Source organism: Salvia splendens, chromosome 16 (assembly GCF_004379255.2).
Source record: "Salvia splendens isolate huo1 chromosome 16, SspV2, whole genome shotgun sequence".
Lineage (NCBI taxonomy): Eukaryota > Viridiplantae > Streptophyta > Magnoliopsida > Lamiales > Lamiaceae > Salvia > Salvia splendens.
The window spans coordinates 5,921,221-5,945,272 of record NC_056047.1 but is presented as its reverse complement, the minus strand read 5'-3'; the positions used below and the strand labels follow the sequence as shown (position 1 = coordinate 5,945,272).

Genomic DNA, 24,052 nt, shown 5'->3' with positions numbered 1-24,052 from the left:
TCATGTTTGTTTTCACAAGAAATGACCGCGTCTGAATATTTACCGGGTCTATAAGAAAATTAAAAAACCAACCAAACAAGTAGAATGGGACGGCAATTGACCATTTTCATGCATTTTCAAATCATCCAAACCCACGGGCCACAACACCTGGTCTATCTCCCAAATCCTAAAAATACTACATGGTCCAACAATATAGAGAAAAATTCATACTCTTACACTTTTTCAAAATACCAGTACATATACTCCCTCAGTCCACGTCTCCACAATTAGGAGTTTTGCTGAGTTATTAGGGGTATTAAAAATATAGTATAAAGAAAAGTAGATGGAAAAAAATAATGGAACATGTGTCCCATTTTTAGATAGTGTTTTATTAGTAAAATGCGAGTGAAATGAGTTAGTGGAATGTATGACTTTGTTTGCAGAGTTAATGTAATTTACAATATTACACATTAGTATCGTAAAATCGTGCTACAAAAGCAAGTGAAGACTATTGATTAGCAACATTTCAGTCATTTCTAACGTAGCTTATGAGCTATTCTAGCTAACAATATTCTCACTTGTTTTTTATTCAATTTGTGACTACGTGCTATGAAGAGAAATTAATGGCATTTAGAAAACTACGTACTCCTATACAACTATAAGCTTTTTTTTTATTGCGAATCAATTAAAACATCACTATATGGCAAACTAATGTTAAGTAAGATTTGGATGTTTAATGCAAGTAATTAGGTGGAGTTGAGAATTGTGTATATGGTAAAATTTTCCACATGTTTACCTTAACCACTTCTACATTTTGAGGCGGCTACACTATTAATTGCACGCCCACATGCATTTAGCAATTCATAAAATAGCCCGTTGATTGTGAAGATTTAAAAACATTGAGTTTATTTAATTTAGCAATTGCTATGGAGTACCTCGTCGTGGCCGCCTACGCCGCTCTTGCCTTGTTTTCTCTTCTCTTCTCCTACTTAGTATGGTCAAGATTCGCTACGAAACCCCACAACCTCCCGCCGGAAGCCGCGGGGGCTCGGCTCTTCGTGGGGCACCTCGACGTGGTGAGCGGCCGCGTCGGGCTGCCACACGTAAACCTGGCGACTCTAGCGGACAAATACGGCCCGATATTCGGGATCCGGCTGGGCGTGCACCCGGCGGTGGTGGTGAGCAGCTGGGAGCTGGCCAAGGAGCTCTTCACCACCTACGACGCCTCCGTGTCGTCGCGGCCACCGATAAAGGCGGGGAAGCACCTCGCCTACGACCATGCCATGCTCGGCTTCTCCTCCTACGGCCCCTACTGGCGCCAGCTCCGCAAGCTCGTCTCCGTCGAGCTCCTCTCCGCCCGCCGCGTGGAGCTGCAGCGGAGCGCGCGGGCGTCGGAGACGGCGTTGCTCCTGAAGGACCTCCACGCGCGGTGCGGGTCGGGTCGGGCGATGGTGGACATGAAGGAGCTGTTCGGGGAGCTGAGCATGAACGCCGTCCTCGGGGTCGTGGCGGGGAAGAGGTACAGCGGCGGGGACGAGGCGGAGGAGGCGCGGCGGTGCCGCCGGGTGATGAGGGATTTCTTCCACCTGGCGGGGTACTTCGTGCCCGCCGACGCGCTGCCGTACCTCGGGTGGCTGGATCTCGGCGGCCACGAGCGGAGGATGAGGAGGACCGCCAAGGAGCTGGATGACATCGTCGGAGAGTGGCTGGTGGAGCACCGGCAAAAGGGGAACTCCGGCAAGGATTTTATGGACGTGATGATATCCGTGATGGAGGGAGCGGATCTACAGAGCCACTATGATGTCGACACCATCATCAAAGCTACTTGTGGCGTAAGTTTTGTTTTTCGTCCCTCCACGATTCCTTTCTGTATTTCACTCGTATTTTATTTTAAAAATATTCTCTCTATATGGAACTAAATGTCTCATTTATGGTCGGCGAAAAAAGAAAATTCTCGACTTTTGGGTAAAAAAATTTAGTAGGATATTAGTCCTACCTTTAACGGTATGATTTTATTAGCAAACTGATTAGAATGAAATAGTGGAATATAATGTTTATTTAACAAAAATGTTAAAAGTAAAATAGGACATTTACTAGTGGATGGGTAAAAGAAAATATGAGACATTTAATGACAGGCAGATCTACTAATTTTTTTCTATTAACTTTTCATTACATTTGTTAAGGTGAAGCTGAGTAAATTTAGTGTCACTTAATCATGAACAAATAAGGGAATTTTCCCTCTGAAAGTCAATGCAACATGGTATTTGTGGCCAAAAACATCAAAACTCAGAAGTTCAAACCTTATACCTGACCCATGTATAGCAATCCTAATGCTACACAGCAATTGATATATGACAGAATTTGATATCGGGTGGGACAGACGCTACAGCTGTCGTACTCATCTGGGCACTCTCCGTCCTCCTTAACAACCGCCACGTCATCAAAAAGGCTCAAGAAGAAATAGATAAGCATGTGGGGAAGGAAAGAGTAGTGAGAGAATCAGACATCACTAATTTAGTGTATCTTCAAGCCATATGCAAAGAGAGCCTAAGGTTATATCCCCCGGCGCCATTAGGTGGGACGCGGCGGCTAACCCAAGATTGCAAAATCGGAGGCTACGATGTTCCTAAAGGGACTTGGCTGATGGTCAACATGTGGAAGATGCATCGCGACCCGAGAGTTTGGGCGGACCCCTTGGAGTTTAGGCCAGAGAGGTTTATCGAGGGGGGTAAAATTGTGGATGTCAAGGGTCAAGATTTCAAGATGATCCCGTTTGGTGCAGGTCGGAGAATTTGCCCCGGAGCCAATTTTGGGCAGCAAATGGTGCAAATAGTGTTGGCCACCTTGTTGCAGTCATTTGACCTCTCCACACCTGATGATCAACCTATTGATATGACTGAGAGTGCTGGATTGACAAACTGCAAAGCTACACCTCTTGATGTTCTTATCTCACCAAGGCTACCACCAACCCTATATACTTAGTCTATTACCCACCCATCACCCTTCTACTCTTAATCATACCCTCCTCATCTCTTATTCTATGACTTATTCTATTACTCATGTAGTATTATTTAAAATTACGTGTCTATATATTTTACTTACATTCATATGCAATTTTAAAAATGAAAGACTATAATTTATAAATCAGAACAAATGAAAAAAAGTGCAGGACACGGGAGTGAAGGAACGAGCCAGCCGCCAGGCAACTCTCACTCGTCCCTCCACCTCTCCACAATGCAGGTCCCGACTTGTCTCTTAGGAATGAGCTTGTTCGTTCCATGCGTTACTAATACCCTTAACTACGACATTTACTTCTTAACTTAAGTAGTTACAAAAATCTATCTATATATATATTTGGTACTCCTATTACTTTTGTTATGTGTTTTAGTTTTCCATTTTTATATGTCCCTTATTACTCACTTCATTTTTATAATTTTTGGTAATGAACCTTAAATCCCACTAATCCATTTTACTCATATTTTATTATAATACTAATATAAAACGTAAGACTCACATTCACTAACTTTTTTCAATCCACTTTTTGTTATATCTCTTAAAACCCGTGTCTGGTAAAAATGAGACATATATTTGGGAATTGAGGGATGCAATTTTTTTCGGCATTATATGCATTGAACTTAGGACATTATGGGCATTATGTACATTAGATTAGGGCATCATAGCAATACAATGAAGAACATTATATTATTATTATAGGTCATTATATAAATATAAAATTACATTTTCGGATATACAGTCTAATTTGAACTCACAATAGAAAGCAAATCAATATTCAACTAATTATTGTGTATATTTTTTGTTAATCTTCATATCATGTAACATACGATACGAATTAAATAACATACATAACGAAATTCATATGCACATATAACCGAAACACATTTGGATTCGCACAATTAATTAGAATACAATACGTAAGATATGTTTTTATAATTTCGGGAAAAAATAATTAAAATGATTTAACACTTATATTTAACATACAGATTAAAAAAATGTTTCCGATTCACAAAATGAGGATGAAGGCGAAGAACATGACGAGACTACATACATGCACACAGAGGTCCACACAGATTCTTAAAAGCCGGCCCACAAGAGGCTCAAAGCATGCCACGTATCCACTTGTGGGGTCGCCTTTCCCGTTCAAAATCTCCCTCCATCTAGTTCGGCCTCTGTTATAAATCTTTCCCTCTCTCCGCATCTCTCTACACGTTCAGTCCATTTCGATTTCATGCACTGAGATTTTTTCAGGTGTTTTACAGTGAATTTGTGGTAGAGGCGAGTCACCAACGGAGAGAGCGAGAAGAACTCATGCGAATCGGATCTGTTTGTTGATCGGCTGAGATCGCGAGAGGTTTTTCACCACGGAGCTAACGATCGGAGAACATCATGTCATCCACCGGAAACTACCGGCGGCAACCGTCGCTCTCGCGGCGGGCGTCGCGCGGCGCCACCACCACCTTCTCGATGGAGGTGTTCGACAATGAGGTTGTGCCTTCCTCGCTGCAGTACGATATCGCCCCCATTCTGCGCGTCGCCTCCGAGATCCAGCAGGAGCGTCCTCGCATTGCCTACCTGTGTACGCTTGATCTATCGCCTCTGTCTTCTTTACCTCTGTTTATTTCACGAATTGGAGAAATTTTGATCTATTCCAGTTTTTTGTGCTGTGAATTCATGAAATAGGACGTTGCTCCAATTCACCATGCCGATCGCATGTTTGCCTAATTTGTCCTGTTTCTGATTACGTTTTCTCTCATTTCTGATCACAGTTTTCTGTTTGTTTTTGGTTTCGATTGAAAAAAAGCAAAAACATTTTTCTGAGAAACAGAAGTGATGAGCTCTTATTATTCAGAGCACGATATCCGATCATCTTCACTACCTTCGCAGTTATGTGTATATGCCTGTGTGTTGATGCTATTGATACATATATAGATATACAGATTTATTTTAATTGAACTGATTTGAAAAACCACACAAATAATTAAATAGGAGCTATAAAGAGCTAATAAAATCTACTGTGTTCATTTAGAGCTACATGTAATATTAATATATCTTAAATTCCACATGATCCGTCCTAGCAGAGATTTACTATCAGTTAGTATATCTCTACATTAATTGATCCAAATATATTTACTTATTGCATAGTGTTTTGGATTCCAGTTCATTGAATATGACGCAAAACATGGTAAATGTTTTTCTTTTTACTAGTTCTGCAGATTGCTAATTATTTCCTGTTGTAGGCCGTGTTTACGGGTTTGAGAAGGCACACAGATTAGATCCCAGTTCAAGCGGACGTGGTGTACGGCAGTTCAAAACTAGTCTACACCAAAGATTACAGAGAGTATGTTAATAATTTACTGTACATTTTAGCATATCTGGCGCACACAGTAGTGTTGAAATATCTACTACTATAAGAATGCTTTAAGGAAACTTATCATGTTATTATTACCATATCCAATACTTGAAATATACTTGAAAAATGAAATAGCCGTCTTTCACCGAGTCAAGTCCAATATATACTAAAAATAGCAATATAAATATGCTGAATGAGAATCACATTTAGTTTAAACTTTATTCCCTTAATCCATAATTATTCTTCTTCGTCCTCTTCCCAATCCCCACAATGTTAAAAAAAAAAGAACTCGAGATTATTTCAGTTTACCGATTCTTTGGGAGTTAGTTTAGTGTGGAGGTGATAGCACTACGTATAGAACTCTCTCTGCTGTTTCGGGTTATTTGAAGGCATTTTTTTTTTGTTTTAGTTGTCCATCCAAATTACACTCGCTCTGCTGCTTTCACTTGATACAAATGCATTGCCCGAAGAGGCCAAATATCCTTATAAGCAATGCATTATATTCCACGGAGAATTTGTTCATCTTCTTACATATTATACCATCCCCTCTTTGTTTGTTGAAAAGAAGCTAAAAGATTGGATGATAGCACAAGGAAGATTTGTTCAATAATTTTTGGATTTTCCTTATATCTCAAGAAGAAACTTATTAATATCGTGTATTCAGGAGGATGGACCATCTATGGAGCGTCGGGTTGAGAAGACTGATTCGCGGGAGATTGAGAGTTACTACAAGCAATATTACAAGAAATATGTTTTGGCACTTAACAAGGGGAACCAAACTGATAGGTGAGATAGTTCTGAAGCAATTAGTTCAATGATCATTATACAAGTAACATTTATATAATTGAAGGTAATGTTAACAATAGTTGTTCTTGGCAGAGCTCAGCTTGCAAAAGCTTATCAGACAGCCGGGGTATTGTTCGAAGTGCTTTGTGCTGTTAACAAAACCGAAAAAGTTGAGGAGGTTGCGCCTGAGGTCAGTTTTTACCTAACTATATGAAGGCTTCGGTGATGGTTTAGTTAAAACGTGCACGTGAGGAAGCTTTGGTGTTTTACAGATTATGGCCGCAGCAAATGATGTCCAAGCAAATGCGGAACTTTGTGTTCCATTTAATATTCTTCCCTTGGATGCAGGCGGAGCGTCACACTCTATCATGCAGCTTGAAGAGGTGGCTTTCGCAGCATTTGAACACTGATTCGTGTGTTTAATTGTATTTGTAATATCAAGTCATTGCTTCTTTTGAAAATTCAGGTGAAAGCTGCTGTAGCTTCTTTAAGTAATACTCGTGGCTTGACATGGCCGTCATCATTCGAGCAACAACGGCAGAGAAGTGGTGATTTGGACCTTCTTGATTGGCTGAGGGCGATGTTCGGGTTTCAGGCATGTCTTGTGAACTGTTGAACCAGATAACTCCTTTGTGGTTTAAGATGAGGATAACTAAATACTGGCTTCTTTTGGCATCTACAGAAGGACAGTGTCAGGAACCAACGGGAGCATTTGATATTGCTCCTTGCAAATATTCATATAAGACTAGTACCCAAGCCTGAAGTGCAAAACAAAGTATGTCTCCTCTATTTGTTTGCTCCTCTGAATATATTGAAATTCACAGTTTTCACATCTCCTTACATAAAACATATGCTCTACCTAATATTCAACATCATTCACTGTGTTCACTGTGGAGAGATATAGATATTTGGACTTACCGAAACCGCATCTTTACTGCTGTGAATGAACTTGTTGCATGCAAATTTACAGGACATACAATTTGATCAGCATGTCCCGCTATTAAAAAAAAATAAAACCATCTAATCTGCACTTGATTTTTTGTGTCGGGGAGGTTAACTTAAAATCTGTTACTTTTCCTTAGCTTGATGATCGAGCTGTTGATGCACTGCTGAATAAGCTGTTCAAGAACTACAAGACATGGTGTAAATATTTGGGAAGAAAACACAGCTTAAGGTTAGTTGAAATTACTCTGCCCTGAAAATCGGCTATCTGAACTAGATAACTAACTTCAACAATTTCATCAGTACATTTTAATTTTATCCTTGTTGGATTAGATTAATATTTCAATCTTAACTGCCCACAGACTCCCCCAAGGTCAGCTGGAAGTGCAACAGAGAAAGATTCTGTATATGGGGCTTTATCTTCTTATCTGGGGCGAAGCAGCCAATTTGCGCTTTATGCCGGAGTGTCTATGCTATATTTTTCACAATGTGAGTGATTTCTTATCCTTGCATTACTGAAGAACCATTTAATGATTCCTTTGACATTCATGATCGAAGTGAGATATATTTGTACAAATGTTAATGTTCAGATGGCATATGAACTTCATGGACTGTTGGCTGGAAATGTAAGCATTGTAACAGGAGAAAACATCAAGCCTTCGTATGGTGGAGATGATGAATCTTTCTTGAGGAAAGTTATAACTCCCATTTATCGAGTGATTGATAAGGTATTCTCGCTCAGGTGAATAGACTAGTTGTAAACTTGTGTCTATCCAAAGATAACCTAATCTGTCTTATACGGTTGCAGGAAGCTAAGAAAAGTAAAAATGGTACTGCCCCCCACACTTCCTGGTGTAACTATGATGACCTGAATGAGTATTTTTGGTAAATAGCTGAATTGATAGTATAGATTTTTAAGTAAGCTTCATTATCTATGCTATTAATTAGGATATGGAAAATACTATAGGTCATCGGATTGCTTCAAATTGGGATGGCCAATGCGCGATGATGGTGAATTTTTCAAATCTGCACAAGAAATAAAACAGGTAACAGAGGCAGAAGTTGAACTTATTTGGCCAGATTCAAAATCTTGCTTGTCTGCTGAGTAATACAGCTGTTTCAGGGGAAAAATGCTCCGAAAAATCCACAAAATCTCGGGAAATCATTCTTCGCGGAAACAAGATCATTTTGGCACATATTCCGAAGTCTTGATCGTCTGTGGACATTTCTTATTCTGGCTCTACAGGTACACAATTAGAACTGATGAAAGGCATAATTGAGACAATTAGGTGATTGTGCTGATTGGTATCTGCAGATTATGATTATCATAGCCTGGAGTGGTGTTTCTGTATTCAACATCTTCCAGCCGGCTAATGTGTATCACATGTCTAGCATATTCATCACAGCAGCCTTTCTTCGTGTCGTTCAGAGTATGCATATTCAAAGAACTTCAAAATATTGGCTGAAATTTCTTCTTAATCAATCACATTTCAACTTGAGTTTAGGTCTTTACTTGTGTTGCTTATTTACTCAAGATTCATTTGAAATCCCTGTAGGTGTTCTGGACATCATTTTGAACTTTCCAAGCTATATTAGATGGAAGTTCACTGGAATTCTGAGGACCCTCCTAAAATTAGTTGTCAGCTTAGCCTGGGCTGTCATCCTTCCTTCGTGCTATTTGCTCCAATCCAAGTCATTTTCATTTGCCAAAATCAAAGATGGATTTTCATTCCTTGATGATGTCAAGGGCGTACCTCCTCTGTACATTGCAGCTGTCGCTATATACCTGTTACCGAATTTGTTAAATGCAACCTTATTTGTTTTCCCCATGTTGCGACGCTTCATTGAGAATTCTGATTGGCATATCATTAGGATGTTCTTATGGTGGTCACAGGTATATTTGTTCTCATCATCATCATTCTTTACTCTTTCAGTCACTCATACATTCAAACCAACTGATGCTTAATAACATGAAGGAATATTTAGATAGCTACTATTAATATTAGAGATGCTTCCATTTTTTTTTACCTAGGTGCAATTGCGTTGTCTTATTTTCATTGATCTGTGTTCTGAGTATAAGCATATGCCTGGTCTCTAAAAGTTTTGTTTATCATTTTAAGCCAAGAATCTATGTGGGAAGGGGAATGCACGAAAGTCAATTTGCACTTATCAAGTATGTTACCCAAGTTCTCTAATCTATGGATTTGTTTCGTCGCATCTGAGACTGACTTTGTTTTTTTTTTTGGATACGTTGGTCGTAATTGAAACAGATATACTCTATTTTGGGTGCTACTTCTGTCTTCAAAATTTGCATCCAGCTATTTTATGATGGTACTTTCTCATCCTTTTGTTAGTCAATAGGATGCAGATAGTGTCAACTGCTCCGCTCCTTATAATTATGTTCATTTAATTCAGATAAAGCCTATGGTGAAGCCCACTCAAGATATAATGAACATTCAGCGTGTTACTTATACCTGGCATGAGTTCTTCCCACATGGTATGTATTCATTCTAGTGGGAATCTTGGGATATTAAGTGTTGGCAAGAGTAATCCTCTCAACTTAACATATTGGATCATGTTGTACCAATGCAGCTAAGCACAACTATGGAGCTATTGCTGCACTATGGGCACCAGTTATCTTGGTGTGCTTTCTTATCATTAATCTTATAGCTTAACATCAGAATTTATTCTTTCCATTTCTTTCTGCTCCATATTACTTCCTCTTTTGCACTATCCATTTTTTCATAGTTGTGACTTTGTGTGCAGGTTTACTTCATGGATCTCCAGATTTGGTATGCCATATTCTCCACCTTGTGTGGGGGTTTTATTGGAGCCTATGATCGTCTTGGAGAGGTATAAGCTATATCTTTACTTTGACTTATGATTTACTGGTCCTCTGATTCAACATGCAAACAACTACTTGCTCAAGAAATCTTTGAATTTGAACTAAATCTTCAAATAAATGACAGAAAGAAACCAATTGCTGATCATCCCATGCTTCAGCATTTTTTTTGCTGTGTCTTACTGTTACAAAAATCCTGTCACTTTGTCATATCTGTAATTAATAACTATCTAAATTTAATGTGTCTTCCTATTTCTTGTCTACAAAGGAATACTTATGCATGTCTAGTTGTGGGAACATTCTGAGAACATTCTTTTTATGTAATCAATCAATAACTTCATATACTAAGAGTGCTTTCACACTCTATTCACTTCAATTTCGATTTGTTCCTCCTCAGATTCGAACTCTTGGAATGCTGCGGTCTCGTTTTATGTCCTTGCCTGGTGCATTCAATACTCAATTAGTACCATCTGATAAAGCTAAGAAAAAAGGATTTTCATTTTCAAAGAGCTTTGATCAGGTTACTTTTTCACCCTGTATTGTTACCATTTCACTTCTTCAATAAATATGGCTACTGTAGTTTTCAGAATCTTCGTGTTTCTTCATTCTTTAGGTCACTGCAAGTAAAAGAGGTGAAGCCACAAAATTTGCACAGCTGTGGAACGATGTAATATGTAGCTTTAGAGAAGAAGATCTCATAAGTGACAGGAAAGCTCCATCGTTTTGATTATTTTCTTATATACTAGTATCATTTTTTTCGTTACCATTTGTTTAAATTTAATGTTTAGATGGGAACTAAAGCTATATTATTACCTCAGGGAGATGGACCTGCTTCTTGTTCCTTATTCATCTGATCCCAACCTAAAAATAATTCAGTGGCCGCCCTTCTTGCTTGCTAGCAAGGTAAAGTTGTGCTTTTTGAGTTTTATCTTGTCTGTATTCTTTTTCACTTTCTGCCTTTGCAGATTCCAATTGCACTGGATATGGCTACTCACTTTCGATACAAGGATGCTGACCTCTGGAGGCGGATATGTGCTGATGAGTATATGAAATGTGCCGTGATTGAATGCTACGAGTCATTTAAACTTATCCTTAATGCCTTGATCACTGGCGACACTGAGAAAAGGTTATTTTTCTGATATTGTTTTAAAGATAATATTAACTGTCATTCGCTTATGATTTTAAAAAAATTGAATCGTGTTATTTTGCATATCATTTTTATCATGATTGCTCATTATGTGCTTCTGAGTTTCAGCCACTTCACAACACTTTAATCTGAATAACTATACTCTGTCCCCTCCAATTCACTTCTTGCAGATTGCTATCTTTCAAAGACCCGAACTGGAATTACAGTGTATCTATAATCCCTAGTATTTTCAAATGTTAATAATAAACACTGTAGTTTCTGCAATAGTATTCCACCTGTCCTAGTTATATTGCTTCTGTTTGTACATAATGCAAAACCCAAAACTCATTTGAATCTCAATAATCTATGCAAAACAATTTTCTTTCTTTGTGTTAGTTCCCAGGGAGGGTTGGACTAAAGGCTTGAGGGTTTATATTGCGTTTACTGAATATTGAATATTTTAATATATGCTTTTTTTGAACAGGATAACTGGAAGGATCATAAAAGAAATTGAAAATAGCATATCAGATTATACATTCCTTCAGAATTTCAGAATGAAGCCTTTGCCGGATCTTTGCAAGAAATTTATAGAACTTGTGGAGATATTGGTAAGCCAGTTCTTATCAAAATATCAAATTAAAGTTTGGCATCTGTGGAAACTGAGTGAATTTTTGATCTTGCAGAAAGACAGTGATCCATCCAATAAAGATACTGTTGTTTTACTGCTGCAAGATATGTTAGAATTAGTTACCCGTGATATGATGGTGAATGAGATCCGGTTCGTAGATGCTGCAGTATTTATTACTATAGAAACTATCTTTACTATCTTGTAGTCTTCTCATTTTGTGAAATTATAATGTGCTTCACTGAATGTAGTGAAATTGCTGAAGTTGGTCAAGGTAGCAAGGATTTCGGGAATCAACTTTTCGCCAGTATTGCTTTTCCTCCCCCAAATACAGCACAATGGGAAGAGCAGGTATATGAAGCTGCATTTGCATAGAACAATCCAGTAGTCTATCCAGTTACAAACACATCCCAATTTGTAGCATCTAGCAATAAAAGAAGTGTTATAAACTCTATGCTTGTTCCACAGATACGGCGCCTCTATCTCCTCTTAACTGTTAAAGAATCAGCAATCGATATCCCAACAAACCTTGAAGCACGTAGGAGAATAACATTTTTCTCCAATTCACTTTTTATGAATATGCCACGTGCACCTCGAGTGCGCAAAATGCTGTCATTCAGGTGAATAATATTTATAGTATTTGTGATTTGAATATCTTATACCTTCATGATATGTATGTGCGTGTTTATTGAGTTGAGAGCTATTTGTACTGCAATTTCTCATGTGATATTCTATCTGACAGAACTTTAAGTTAATTTCAAGAGGCTCGGTGGGAAGAAATTGGCAATAGTTTATGATAGCAGCTGGTTTTTTAACCTACCTCTTACAATATTGCATTCTTTAAGCAACATTTATTTGAGATGATAAGTTGTAGTCCGAGGAGCATTCTTTTTCTAGCTGAGCTGATCAGTGTTTATAAGGTAGTAACCATATTTATCGGCATGCAGTGTTTGTACTCCATATTACAGTGAGGAGACTCTCTACTCTAAGACTGATCTTAGAATGGAAAATGAAGATGGTGTTTCTATCATTTATTACCTCCAAAGGATATATCCAGGTCTGATTAATATTCCAAATCAGGAAAACATAATGGTATTCGATTATCATATGTTGCTAATATAGTACCATCTAATGGCATGTACTCAATTTTTTCATTCAGATGAATGGGATAACTTCTTGGAGCGTTTAAATTGCAAAAGTTCCGAAATATGGGAAAATGAAGAAAACGTACTGCAACTACGCCATTGGGCCTCTCTGAGAGGACAGACTCTTAGCAGAACAGGTTATCTAAGTTGCACATTCTATTCATGATGTTCCTGCTCTTCCTTTAGCCTCATACTTCTTTGAGTGATTTCTATTTCTCTTGCAGTCAGAGGGATGATGTACTATAGAAGGGCCCTAAGACTTCAGGCTTTTCTTGACATGGCTTCTGAAGAGGGTAAGACAAACTACCAAATGATAATCTTACTGAGAAGCTTTAGGTGGTGTTCGGTTTCCTAGATAAAATAGTACCAATATATAATCTAGTATTGAGTTGTGAGATTATTTTAGTCGCAGGGGGTTAGCTATAACTAATCATCCCATGATTATCCATTTAGGATTGAGTTGTGTGATTGAATCTCATGAACCAAACACACTACACATTTAATTCCGGGATACAATCTTCCAAACCGAACACCCCCTAAGAAGACAAATAGGACTAGATGATCAGAATATGCTTGTGATATATTCTAATATTTGGCTGGTATACATAATACTCCATAAGGTAAAAATGGTTAGAACTGAATGAAGTCGAACAATTTCAACATTTCCATTGAAAGGTAAAGAAATGGAACTAACTGTTTGTGCACGAAGGCTGCTGCCAAAACCAAATTTCTCAAAGGAACCTTTTCTAAATAAAAATTTTAATAGAAAGGTATATTAATGACTGGTTCTGCCTAAATTTTGCAGTACTACAAGAAGGTTATAAAACGGTCATAGATCCATCAGATGAAGAAAGGAAGAGCCAGAGATCTTTCTATAATCAATTAGATGCTGTAGCTGACATGAAATTCACCTACGTTGCCACCTGCCAGAATTATGGAAATCAGAAACGTAGTGGAGATCGACGTGCAACAGACATATTAAATCTGATGGTTAAGTAAGTTGAACAATACTGACAATGTTAAAGCATTATATCTTATTTTCGTTTGTAGGTGGTAATCTCATTTTATTACACTGCGTTCTTATGTTTTTGCAGTCATCCATCTCTTCGTGTAGCATATATAGATGAAGTTGAGGAAAGGGAGGGTGGGAAAAGCCAGAGGGTCTATTACTCTGTTCTGATCAAAGCTGTTGATAATCTTGATCAGGCAAATATTTTCTTAGTTCTGCATTTAGTACTAAATGATATATATTCAACCCCAATACTGATTTAGTCTGTTTCTTCTTAAGGAAATTTACCGCATAAAGCTACCAGGGCCAGCAAAGATTGGAGAAGGTAAACCTGAAAACCAAAACCATGCAATCATTTTTACACGTGGGGAAGCTCTTCAGACAATCGATATGAACCAGGTAAAGTTGTTGAAGCCTTGTCCTTTAATTTCATGAGAGTTTGTCTTGAAAATTAAACATTCTTTCTTGTTTCCTTTGTAGGATAACTACTTAGAAGAAGCTTTTAAAATGCGCAACCTACTTGAGGAATTCAACGAGGATCATGGGGTGCGACCGCCTACAATCCTGGGTGTGCGTGAACATATTTTCACTGGGAGGTATTACAGTTTTAACTTTCAGTCCATTTTGTACAACTTCTGAATTCTCTCTCTGAACTCTCATATGTTCAACCAGTGTTTCATCGCTGGCTTGGTTCATGTCACTGCAAGAAACAAGCTTTGTTACAATTGGTCAGAGGGTTCTTGCCAGACCTTTAAAGTATGTCGATTCCTTATCTAACACACCACCACATATTAGTTTCTCTCTGAATTTGTTCTCAGTATGCATGCTTGTCTATCTTCAGTGAAGGGGAGCACCACTAATCTTTCATTTCTACTTAATGTCTTCTTGGCATTTCTTCAAATCTTCTGGGATATTTTGAAAATATTGTACTGAACTGTTTGGTAATCCATCTGGTTTGCTGCAATGATTAACATCATTTGATTCATTTTTGTCTAATGCTTATTATATAGGGTACGGTTCCATTATGGACATCCGGATGTTTTTGATCGGATTTTTCACATAACCCGGGGAGGCATTAGTAAATCTTCAAGGGGAATCAATCTCAGTGAGGATATATTTGCTGGTAAAACTTCAACCCATACGTCTGAAACATATGCTTACAGTATACTATATGTTTCCTGATCTGTATTACCCTCTGTAGGTTTCAATTCAATGCTAAGACGTGGAAATGTCACTCACCATGAATATATTCAAGTTGGGAAGGGAAGAGATGTTGGTTTCAACCAGATCTCACTTTTTGAAGCCAAAGTTGCTTGTGGTAATGGGGAGCAGACACTTAGCCGTGACATATACAGACTGGGGCATCGCTTTGATTTCTTCCGCATGCTGTCATTTTATTATACGACTATAGGGTTCTACATCAGCTCAATGGTATGACCATTTACTGTGAATTTCATTGGTTTTCTCACATAAAAATTAAAATCTAGCAGTTATTGTTTAGAATGATATATACTTGGAGCATCTATTATTTTTCAAGACTGGCTAAAAGAAAACAATGTTTATTATCAAATATTGCATTTCTAGAAATTTACATATCTGCTTGTCTGCTAATAGTATGTTAGAGATGAAAATTTAATTTAAACAAAGAATATCAGTGTTCTTGGTGCTGTAAAATAATTTCTTGGTAATGTGTTTCTATCCTACATGGATTATCAATGTTTTGATAACCTTTTTGATAACCAACATTGTTTGCAAATGTTTTGTAGCTGGTGGTCCTTACAGTGTATGCCTACTTGTATGGTAAGCTATATCTTTCTCTGAGTGGATTGGAGGAGACAATAGTCAAGGTTGCAAGAACTAGGGGAAACACTGGTCTCAAGGTTGTCATGGCATCACAATCAATTGTTCAATTAGGTATTTTGATGTCACTGCCGATGATTATGGAAATTGGACTGGAGAGGGGGTTCAGAACAGCAGCTAGTGATATGATAATCATGCAGCTTCAACAGTCATCTGTCTTCTTTACTTTCTCTCTCGGGACAAAGGTTCATTACTATGGGCGAACGGTTCTGCATGGTGGAGCCAAGTACCGAGCCACCGGGCGTGGCTTTGTGGTTAGACATGAAAAATTTGCAGAAAACTACAGAATGTACTCAAGAAGCCACTTCACAAAAGCTCTAGAACTCATGATTTTGCTCATAGTTTATAAAGCATATAGTACAGCTGCTTCTAACTCAATGACCTACACGTTTGTGACAATGTCAATGTGGTTCCTTGTGGGATCCTGGCTGTTTGCTCCATTTCTTTTCAATCCTTGCGGATTCGAATGGCAGAAGATAGTGGAGGACTTTGAAGACTGGTCTAAGTGGATGGGAAGCCGTGGTGGAATTGGTGTTCCAGCGACCAAGAGTTGGGAGTCGTGGTGGGATGAGGAGCAAGAGCATCTCCAACACACAGGATTTTTAGGGCGGTTGATGGAAATCCTCCTTGCTCTTCGTTTCCTGTTATACCAGTATGGAGTTGTGTATCACTTGCACGTGGCCCAACAGAACACTAGTATTTTGGTTTATGCTTTCTCTTGGATCCTAATCGTTGGTGCCATGATAATATTCAAGGTTCTATCAATGGGGAGGCAGAAGCTGAGCGCCAATTTTCAGATGGCTTTCCGGCTACTTAAACTAGCGGTGTTTATCGCATTGCTAGTGGCACTTATCCTGGCCATAAAGTTCCTCGGGCTGACGGTGGGAGATATATTTGCCAGTTTATTAGCCTTCTTGCCAACTGGATGGGCCCTTATACTGGTAATGATATACTGTACTACTATATTATTATTATTATTATTATTATTATCATCTCTGCTGATATTTGTATTTACTGATAGTAGTAATTTTTGAACCATGGTTTAGATCGCGCAAGCATGCAGGCCAACGGTGAAGAAGCTTAAGTTGTGGGGGTCAGTGAAAGGTATGGCAAGAGGGTATGAGTACCTGATGGCACTAGTGATATTCGCTCCCGTCGCCATCTTGGCGTGGTTCCCCTTCGTCATTGAATTCCAAACACGCCTGCTCTTCAACCAGGCGTTCAGCAGAGGTCTCCAGATCCAAATGCTATTATCCGGCGGGAAGAAAGACAAGTGAGCGGCAGAGGGAGGAACAGCCTTGCATGGAATTCTTTTAGATATTGATTGCTTGATTCTTTTCAATCTCAATAAATACTCATATTTTTCCTTCTTTGTACCCATTTTGTATTACCGAAATCAGGGAACAAAGGAATAAAAGCCATGGAGGAATCAACTCCACTTTAGTACCTCTCGTCTATATCTATATACTTATTGAATGCATCAAACAATAGTTTAACCCACTCTTATCATTTCTACAAAATACGTTATTAATTACTAGTCTTACTACACAGCAAACTAAACATTATGACCTGTTTGCTAAGTAAACCATTATTCCTCCCCACTTTTTTTATTTTCTCGTCTTTCTACAACAACATTCAAACATAATTCCTCCCCATTATCCCAATAAAAGCTTATGCCTCAAATCATCAAACAATATTCCATATAACGAAAATTAAAACGACTGCATGAAAATACAGGAAAAGCCTGTAATAGGATGCCTGAGAAAATCCAGAAATGAATACACCAGCCTAAATAAAGCATCTAATATTCCATCATCACAAAGTGTCAACACATTTTACATAGTAAAAAATCTACGATATTATTGAACTTCAAATCATTGACATATTTCCTATGATCTCAACCTCAAAATAATAAGGGAAAATCTCCCTAGAGGAGAATTGGAGGCAGTATCATTTCACCTAGATTCAGCAGCAGTATCAGGATAGTCCAGTTGCTTCTCAACTGAAAAATTAACACGAACAAGTTTCACTTTTACCTCCCAAAGCTGGGAGACATTGCTTGGTCTATAGCTTCAGAGGTAGGCCTGGACATCCTATCATAAACAGTATCCAGTATGGAACATATCCTGCCCTGTCCGCAAAGAATAAGCCCATGGTGGAGGCTTTAGAAGAAGTGCATCTCCATTTGCCAATGGATTTCCTCCTCTCGACAGTTTTTTGAAATTGATGCATCCTTAGAATAACTATTTCAAAAGATGCAGAAAAAATCATCACATATATTCATTATCATATTCATAGTCTCGCAGCTTCAAACTCCAAACCTCTTTAGCCGAATCAAATGGGCAAGGACTGCTTTCAGGGTGTGTGGTGCTTCGCGAAGCTCTTCCAGAACAAACTGAACCACTCGAACATGGTTGAACTGATTGCCATGTTATAACCACAGAAAAGGGCAATAGTGGCACCAACTGGAGTTTTGAAGAAGCTCTGTACTTGTGCTCTGTCTTGAAATGCATCGAGGTTGCTGGTGAAAATAAGTGTGTGAAAAATGATGAAGAGCTATGGCATTACATGATGGCCAAGAGAGCTGGTCACCCTGTTGTGGTAAAAGCGTATTCCCATCTTCGCAGGAAGAACTGGCTGGTGAGGGCAGGCTCTCAAAACGGTGTCAAGTGAAGATAAAAAAAACTATATCACTTACAAAGTATCATTGCAAAAGCAGAATCGTTATGGAACTGAGCCGACACCGATTTGTATAATCTCAATAAATTCTATCTCAATCAGCTTATCCATTGAAGACAATATTTAGAGAGTCACCAGTAATCATTGCAGGAGCATATACCATCATGAAAGTGATGAAACCGCTTTATGTCCCTAACAACAATTTCTCTCTTCACCAACTTAGATGCCAACTTAAGCGCAACATGGCAGTCAGCACATATACGAAGATTCTTAATGATGCGTATAGGGCTTCCGGGAGGCGTTACAAGAAGAGAAAATGACAGAGCTATCCTTTCACTGTGCGACCACAATAGACGTGATTTTTCGTCCTCTTCCACATCAAGCAAAATCACATCATGATTAGGTGCATACCCAGCTCTTTTGCTTCTCAAGTTGAGCCATTCAAGCATTGCACGAATAAGTTTAATATCTTCATGTGAATTGTCTCCTACAACGAAAGAATGAACCATTCCCTGATTCTCAACCCAACTAAGGCCTGGCTCCTTCTTCACCTTTTTCCTCTTCATCCTTTTCCTAACAACAGCCACATTATCCCATCTTTTTGCACCTGCATATATGTTAGACAAAAGCACATAAGTTGATTCATCTTGGGGTTCCAACTCAAGCACTTTCTCAGCAGAAAACCTCCCAAACTCAACATTGTTGTGTGCAACACAAGCCCCGAGCAATGCACGCCATACCATAACACTGGGCTCATGTGGAATCTCTCCTATCATCTTTACTGCCTTGTCAATATAACCCAATCTTCCTAGAAGTGATACCATACAAGTATAATGTTCCATGCGTGGTTCAATGCCATAATCCTCTTGCATGGAAGTAAAATAAGACTCACCTTGATCCATTGATCCAGTGTTGCTACATGCTGAAAGGACAGCAACAAAGGTCAAAGGATCAGGTGTGATGTTGGCTTTTCGCATAGCCTCAAAGATCTTTAACGCCTCATCACCAAGACCATGCATCGAGTATGCTGAAATGATTGAATTCCATGAAATGACATCTTGTGTGATCATAGAGTCAAAAACTGAACGAGCATCCCTAATTCGTCCACACTTTCCATACATATCAATAAGAGCATTACTGACTGCATCATCTCCATCATACATGGTTTTGACCGTCACTGAATGTATCTGAATCCCAACCTCCAAAGCTGCTAAACATGCAGCAGCCCTGAGCAAGCTGGAGTATGTTACCTCAGTTGCTTGGATGTTTTGTTCTACCATATTTAGGTACAATAGAAAGGCTTTCTCTGCATCTCCTAGTTGGACATATCCAACTATCATTGTGTTCCAGGAAACCTCATTTTTATTCGTGGACTGCACAAACAATTCCATAGAAGACCATATATTTCCACATTTAGCATACACATCCATGAGGGCATTCAGAGCAAACACATTCAAATCAAGCCCAACCTTGATCATTTGGCAGTGGACTTGAGACCCCAGCTCGAGGTCCTCCTTTGTCGCGCAAGCTTGGAGGATGCTAGCCAAAGTGAATTCATTAGGACTTACAAAAGCTTTCCGCATTTGGATAAACATATCCAATGCCTGCTGACAACGATCACTTTGTGAATACCGAGAAATCATGAAACTCCATGGAACTACATCATCTTTAGGGATATCCTCAAATACATGTCTAGCATCCTCAATGTCCCCAGACCTGGTATACAAGTCAAGCAAGGAAACACCGACATAAGAATCCATCTCATAACATGTCTTTATAACGCAGCCATGTATACTCTTCCCCAATTCAGCATTTTCAATTCCTAGACACGCCTTAATCACACTTGCAAAAGTATAATTATTTGGCATCAAGCCTGCGAACCTCATTTGATTAAAGAGATCCAATGAATCTTCAAAACAATCATTCTCAGCATAACAAGACACCATCCCAGTCCAACATACCATGTCCCTATCGACAATTCCCTTGAACACCTCTTTAGCAAAATTCACAGCCCCAAAAACCGAATAAGCATCAATAAGAGATGTCCCAACAAAGGCATCAGAACCATAACCAAACTTATAAATACAAGCATGAACACACAACGCTAACTCCAACCAATCCATGCTCACAAGCAACTTCAAAATCGTGGTGAAGACAAAAGGGTTAAGTTCATGGCCCTCCTTATGCACCCTAAAGAATAAATCTACAGCTCTATCGTACTCTTTGAATTGAGAATATCCCTGAATCATTGTTACGAAAGAAACAACATTTCTCTCCGGCATTTCCTCGAACACTTTGCGACCATCGGATAAAAGCCCCGTTTTCAAGTAGAGATTCAACAAAATATTGCGACCATATAGGTCCAAACAGTTACCCCTCTTAAGAACATCACAATGGATGGTTTTCGCTGTGTTGGGGTCGTTGTTCTTCGTGCAAAGCTGAAGCATTCGGGCATATGCATGGGAATCGAAGCTCGGAATCAATGCCGCTGGAGCTTTCATGACTGAAGATGAGCGACGATGCTGTAGAAAGCAAGGTATACGGAGCAGCCAATCGTATCTCCATTGTTGCCAAACTCCTCTGTAACAGTAGAATTTGGTCATGCCAAAGTCTAGCGATTTTTAATTTTATAAACTGTAGCAAAATTTATGAAGAAAGATTTCAAGATTAATTTTTTCGGATATACACAACTTATAGTACTCCTACCAATTTTTAGAATTCTTACTAAAAATTGCAATCTTTCTACGTTTTGAGCTTGTTTTGAGTCAAAAGTTACATTGTATCAATTGAACTCTTTTCGTTTTAGGAATGAGAGAAGAGTGGAGTGATACTATTACTCAGTATATAAAACAAAATTCCAAAAATTTTAGATAAAAATTGAGAGAGTGAATTACTATGAATATATGATCACGATAAGTTACAAAGTGCAAAACTTCTAAGTAACATCGAGTAAACCACATAGAAAACGTCTATATCTCCACTTTGAATACATGTCTCCGATCTCGTCAGAAACTTCCTTTTTTAACGAGGAATCTGAGGCCCCTGTGGGTTCGAGTAGCGCCCCACACGAGTAACAAAAGGCCAGGGCTGGATGCAATTGCATTTAGTCAAGCATGTAAATTCTCGAGGCTATGTCTTGAACCATCCAATCAAACCCTTTGAGCAGCCCTTCCCCGGTAAATGCACTACATCCCACGATTTTCCAGTGCCGGCTTTTATCCATGGCGTCTAAGTTCAGAACCTGAGTGAAACGACGGAATCTAAGCCAAATCAGAAACTAGAAAAAACTCGAAGCCGAACATGAAGGAATATAGTCGTTTCTAGCAAAACTCAAGACGTTTGATGTCCTCCATCAAGAGAAATAGCAAGAGAACATATCAACAGATGCTCATTATTTTTCAATACGTAAAATATAATACTCTACTAAAAGTTAGTCGTATGTAGATCCTCGGGCTAGAAACGACTATTAGACTAAAACGAATATGCATAGACCATTTAACCGGAAAAGCACTGAACAAAAGAACATCCCTACAAAATATAATCACATCTAATGTGAATATCTGTGTTGAGGAAAATAAAACACTCCTTAATTTTCCTGTAATTTAAACTTACTGCTTAAGGGAGTAGCAGTGAGAAGAAGAATTCTTCCACAAATATTACTCGGTTGCAAAAGCATCAAATTTAAGACAAATGGATTAAAATTCAAACAAAAGCAAAACCTTACTTTAGCTATCTCATCCGGTGACACCGAACCTTGTATATCCTGCTTATTTGCAAATATTAACAACGATGCTCCTGATAATCGCTGTAGAAATATGATACAGAAAAAACCCAATTAAAAAAAGTAACCAACCAGGCAAACAACATAATATGATGCAGAACTTCATTTGCTGAAACAAAATTTAATAACAAGAGATCACATAACATGGATAACATATGATGACTGTGTAAGGTTTAATAAAGTAGTACTCCTAGTAGATATGAAGTGTAATGTTACATAGAGATGCCGTAGTGGTAGAACAAGCACCTTATTGAACAAACAGCATCCACGGACTTAAGAAGCAACTTATCCTTATAACACATTCTGGATTCAAGGGGAATGGGAAATAAACACAGGTGGACAAATCACCGACTATAGAAAGGCTTAGAACAATAAAATGCAGAAAACTCAATGGGGGAACAAGTTGACCAATTTGACAGATTTACAGAAGAAATGATTGGCCAATAAAAGAGAATACACACACCTCTTCTTTGAGAAGATTATCCAACTCGTATTTGCAATCATCCAGCCTCCTCAGATCCGAACTATCCACCACCCAGACCAACCCATCAGTTTGCTCGAAATAGTTTCTCCAATAAGACCTTATGGTTCTCTGCCCTCCCACATCCCATATGTTTAAAGTGTACCTAAGAAGAATATCACATCACATGTATCTTGAAAAAAAACTAGATTATCTCCAAATAGTGTCATACTATATGTTGATGTAAAGCATACTTTTGGTAAGCCATGGTTTTGATGTTGAACCCAAGTGTGGGGCTGATTACACTAGTGTCTTCGCCATTAATCTTCATCACTATTGTCGTCTTTCCAGAATTATCAAGACCACTTGAGTAGAGATTAAAATATTGTAAAAGAATGTTACTTTGTTGACAATGAAAACAGAAGTGGAAGGGATAGGGGTTATTACACCATGAGAATGCGCATCTCCTTTTCCTTGCGCTTAATTTTCCGGATTATGCTGAGAAGACCCATTCTTGTTTCCTATCAGAACCTTTAGGCAATGTAAAATTCCTTAACTTCACCTTACCTAGATAAGTTTTTGTACACTTGTCAACCAGATGACTGAGATACAAGACCAAGGAAATCAATCACAAGTCAATCATGCAGAGGAGAGATTTAGAATTGATAACAAGATGATACAATTGAGACATAATGTGCATCTAAGATAAAATTGGAGTCAGCTGCAAGAAACAACTTAAGGAATTAAAGAATCTCTGGGGCTGGCATGAATGAATTGAGCTCAGAAACAAGTAGTTATAACACAACATAGATAACTGCATGTTGACGTCTAACTAAAATATCTACAAAAATCATTTTCACCCATATGTAAAGCAATAACAGAAAGGGAAAATATGCTTAAAGATTAAAGTATAACATTAATCAGCAGCTAAATCAACGTCAAATGACAATTCAACTGCAAAAATTCCAGTGGAAGTAAGAAAAGAAGGTAAAACCGCAATCAGAGGAAAAAGAAAAAAGTAAATATACTATAAAATGATGCTGAACCTGGTTCGAAGCTCGTAGAAAAACCAGAGTTGCCGGCGGCGATTTCGTATTTAAAGGAGTAAATGTGGAACTGTAATCGCAGAAACTCGGCCGCGAACATTCAGATCCAACCAAATTCGCGCCGATTTTTCTGTTCTGCTATAATTTTTCAATTTATTAGACCTCATTATTTTAATAAAAGTATATAGGGACACTGTTAGAATATGAATATCAGTGCGAAACCTTAATCCAATTAATTAAGATACTAACTAAAATTTAAATGGATTATGCACAGCAAGAGTTACAAAATTAAATCATTTAAATACTAAATATTTAATGCGGAAATAGTTAAGTAGTAGTAGACTCAATTGGAATAATTTTTTTAATTAAAATATTTGAAAGTAATAAAACCTCAAATTATTAAC

General features: G+C 38.3%; 4 protein-coding genes across 10 annotated transcripts; 2 read left to right on the top strand and 2 right to left on the bottom strand.

The window, feature by feature from the left end:
• Positions 1-619: 619 nt before the first annotated feature.
• Positions 620-3,086, top strand: LOC121771539 (cytochrome P450 CYP82D47-like). Its single transcript, XM_042168347.1, has 2 exons — positions 620-1,811; positions 2,338-3,086. Exons 1-2 carry the CDS (start codon positions 906-908, stop codon positions 2,959-2,961), a joined length of 1,530 nt encoding a protein of 509 aa, XP_042024281.1. The 5' UTR covers positions 620-905; the 3' UTR covers positions 2,962-3,086.
• Positions 3,087-3,118: 32 nt separating this feature from the next.
• On the top strand, positions 3,119-17,128 carry LOC121771538 (callose synthase 5-like). Its single transcript, XM_042168346.1, has 42 exons — positions 3,119-3,219; positions 3,981-4,168; positions 4,246-4,573; positions 5,235-5,335; positions 6,012-6,133; positions 6,227-6,323; positions 6,406-6,516; positions 6,600-6,728; positions 6,816-6,908; positions 7,216-7,307; positions 7,438-7,564; positions 7,666-7,803; positions 7,884-7,960; positions 8,043-8,121; positions 8,199-8,321; positions 8,391-8,505; positions 8,632-8,969; positions 9,196-9,248; positions 9,346-9,406; positions 9,491-9,572; positions 9,668-9,717; positions 9,842-9,928; positions 10,315-10,437; positions 10,531-10,625; positions 10,736-10,820; positions 10,883-11,043; positions 11,528-11,651; positions 11,727-11,821; positions 11,920-12,019; positions 12,137-12,288; positions 12,616-12,725; positions 12,828-12,950; positions 13,038-13,106; positions 13,619-13,808; positions 13,908-14,019; positions 14,102-14,221; positions 14,303-14,418; positions 14,495-14,578; positions 14,833-14,945; positions 15,024-15,253; positions 15,589-16,623; positions 16,729-17,128. Exons 3-42 carry the CDS (start codon positions 4,384-4,386, stop codon positions 16,957-16,959), a joined length of 5,733 nt encoding a protein of 1,910 aa, XP_042024280.1. The 5' UTR covers positions 3,119-3,219; positions 3,981-4,168; positions 4,246-4,383; the 3' UTR covers positions 16,960-17,128.
• Positions 17,129-18,364: 1,236 nt separating this feature from the next.
• LOC121771213 (putative pentatricopeptide repeat-containing protein At5g13230, mitochondrial) lies at positions 18,365-21,147 on the bottom strand. Its single transcript, XM_042167987.1, has one exon. The coding sequence runs from the start codon at positions 20,962-20,964 to the stop codon at positions 18,493-18,495; it is 2,472 nt and encodes an 823-aa protein (XP_042023921.1). The 5' UTR covers positions 20,965-21,147; the 3' UTR covers positions 18,365-18,492.
• A 59-nt stretch (positions 21,148-21,206) lies between these two features.
• Positions 21,207-23,863, bottom strand: LOC121771921 (ADP-ribosylation factor-like protein 2). 7 transcript variants are annotated; one of them, XM_042168820.1, is made up of 6 exons: positions 23,649-23,855; positions 23,050-23,204; positions 22,857-22,967; positions 22,606-22,768; positions 22,086-22,166; positions 21,207-21,602 (listed from the first exon to the last, which is right to left on the bottom strand). In XM_042168820.1, exons 2-6 carry the CDS (start codon positions 23,112-23,114, stop codon positions 21,465-21,467), a joined length of 558 nt encoding a protein of 185 aa, XP_042024754.1. In that variant the 5' UTR covers positions 23,115-23,204; positions 23,649-23,855; the 3' UTR covers positions 21,207-21,464. The 7 variants fall into 7 exon arrangements, with proteins under 7 accessions (XP_042024754.1, XP_042024755.1, XP_042024753.1 ...); XM_042168821.1 differs by having other exon boundaries at positions 22,857-22,945; positions 23,052-23,169; XM_042168819.1 differs by having other exon boundaries at positions 23,050-23,169; positions 23,649-23,854.
• Between the last annotated feature and the right edge of the window lie 189 nt (positions 23,864-24,052).

Bases quoted from the DNA above. Each gene is read 5' to 3' on its own strand.
- LOC121771539 (XM_042168347.1), top strand. From the start codon at position 906: ATGGAGTACCTCGTCGTGGCCGCCTACGCCGCTCTTGCCTTGTTTTCT. The intron at 1,812-2,337 runs GTAAGTTTTGTT...GATATATGACAG, and splicing joins TCATCAAAGCTACTTGTGGC to AATTTGATATCGGGTGGGAC.
- LOC121771538 (XM_042168346.1), top strand. From the start codon at position 4,384: ATGTCATCCACCGGAAACTACCGGCGGCAACCGTCGCTCTCGCGGCGG. The intron at 10,438-10,530 runs GTTACTTTTTCA...TTCATTCTTTAG, and splicing joins TTTCAAAGAGCTTTGATCAG to GTCACTGCAAGTAAAAGAGG. The intron at 10,821-10,882 runs GTAAAGTTGTGC...CTGCCTTTGCAG, and splicing joins CCTTCTTGCTTGCTAGCAAG to ATTCCAATTGCACTGGATAT.
- LOC121771213 (XM_042167987.1), bottom strand. From the start codon at position 20,964: ATGACCAAATTCTACTGTTACAGAGGAGTTTGGCAACAATGGAGATAC.
- LOC121771921 (XM_042168820.1), bottom strand. From the start codon at position 23,114: ATGGGTCTTCTCAGCATAATCCGGAAAATTAAGCGCAAGGAAAAGGAG. The intron at 22,968-23,049 runs GTAATAACCCCT...TCTCTACTCAAG, and splicing joins GAGATGCGCATTCTCATGGT to TGGTCTTGATAATTCTGGAA. The intron at 21,603-22,085 runs GTAAGGTTTTGC...CGTTTCACTCAG, and splicing joins CACCGGATGAGATAGCTAAA to GTTCTGAACTTAGACGCCAT.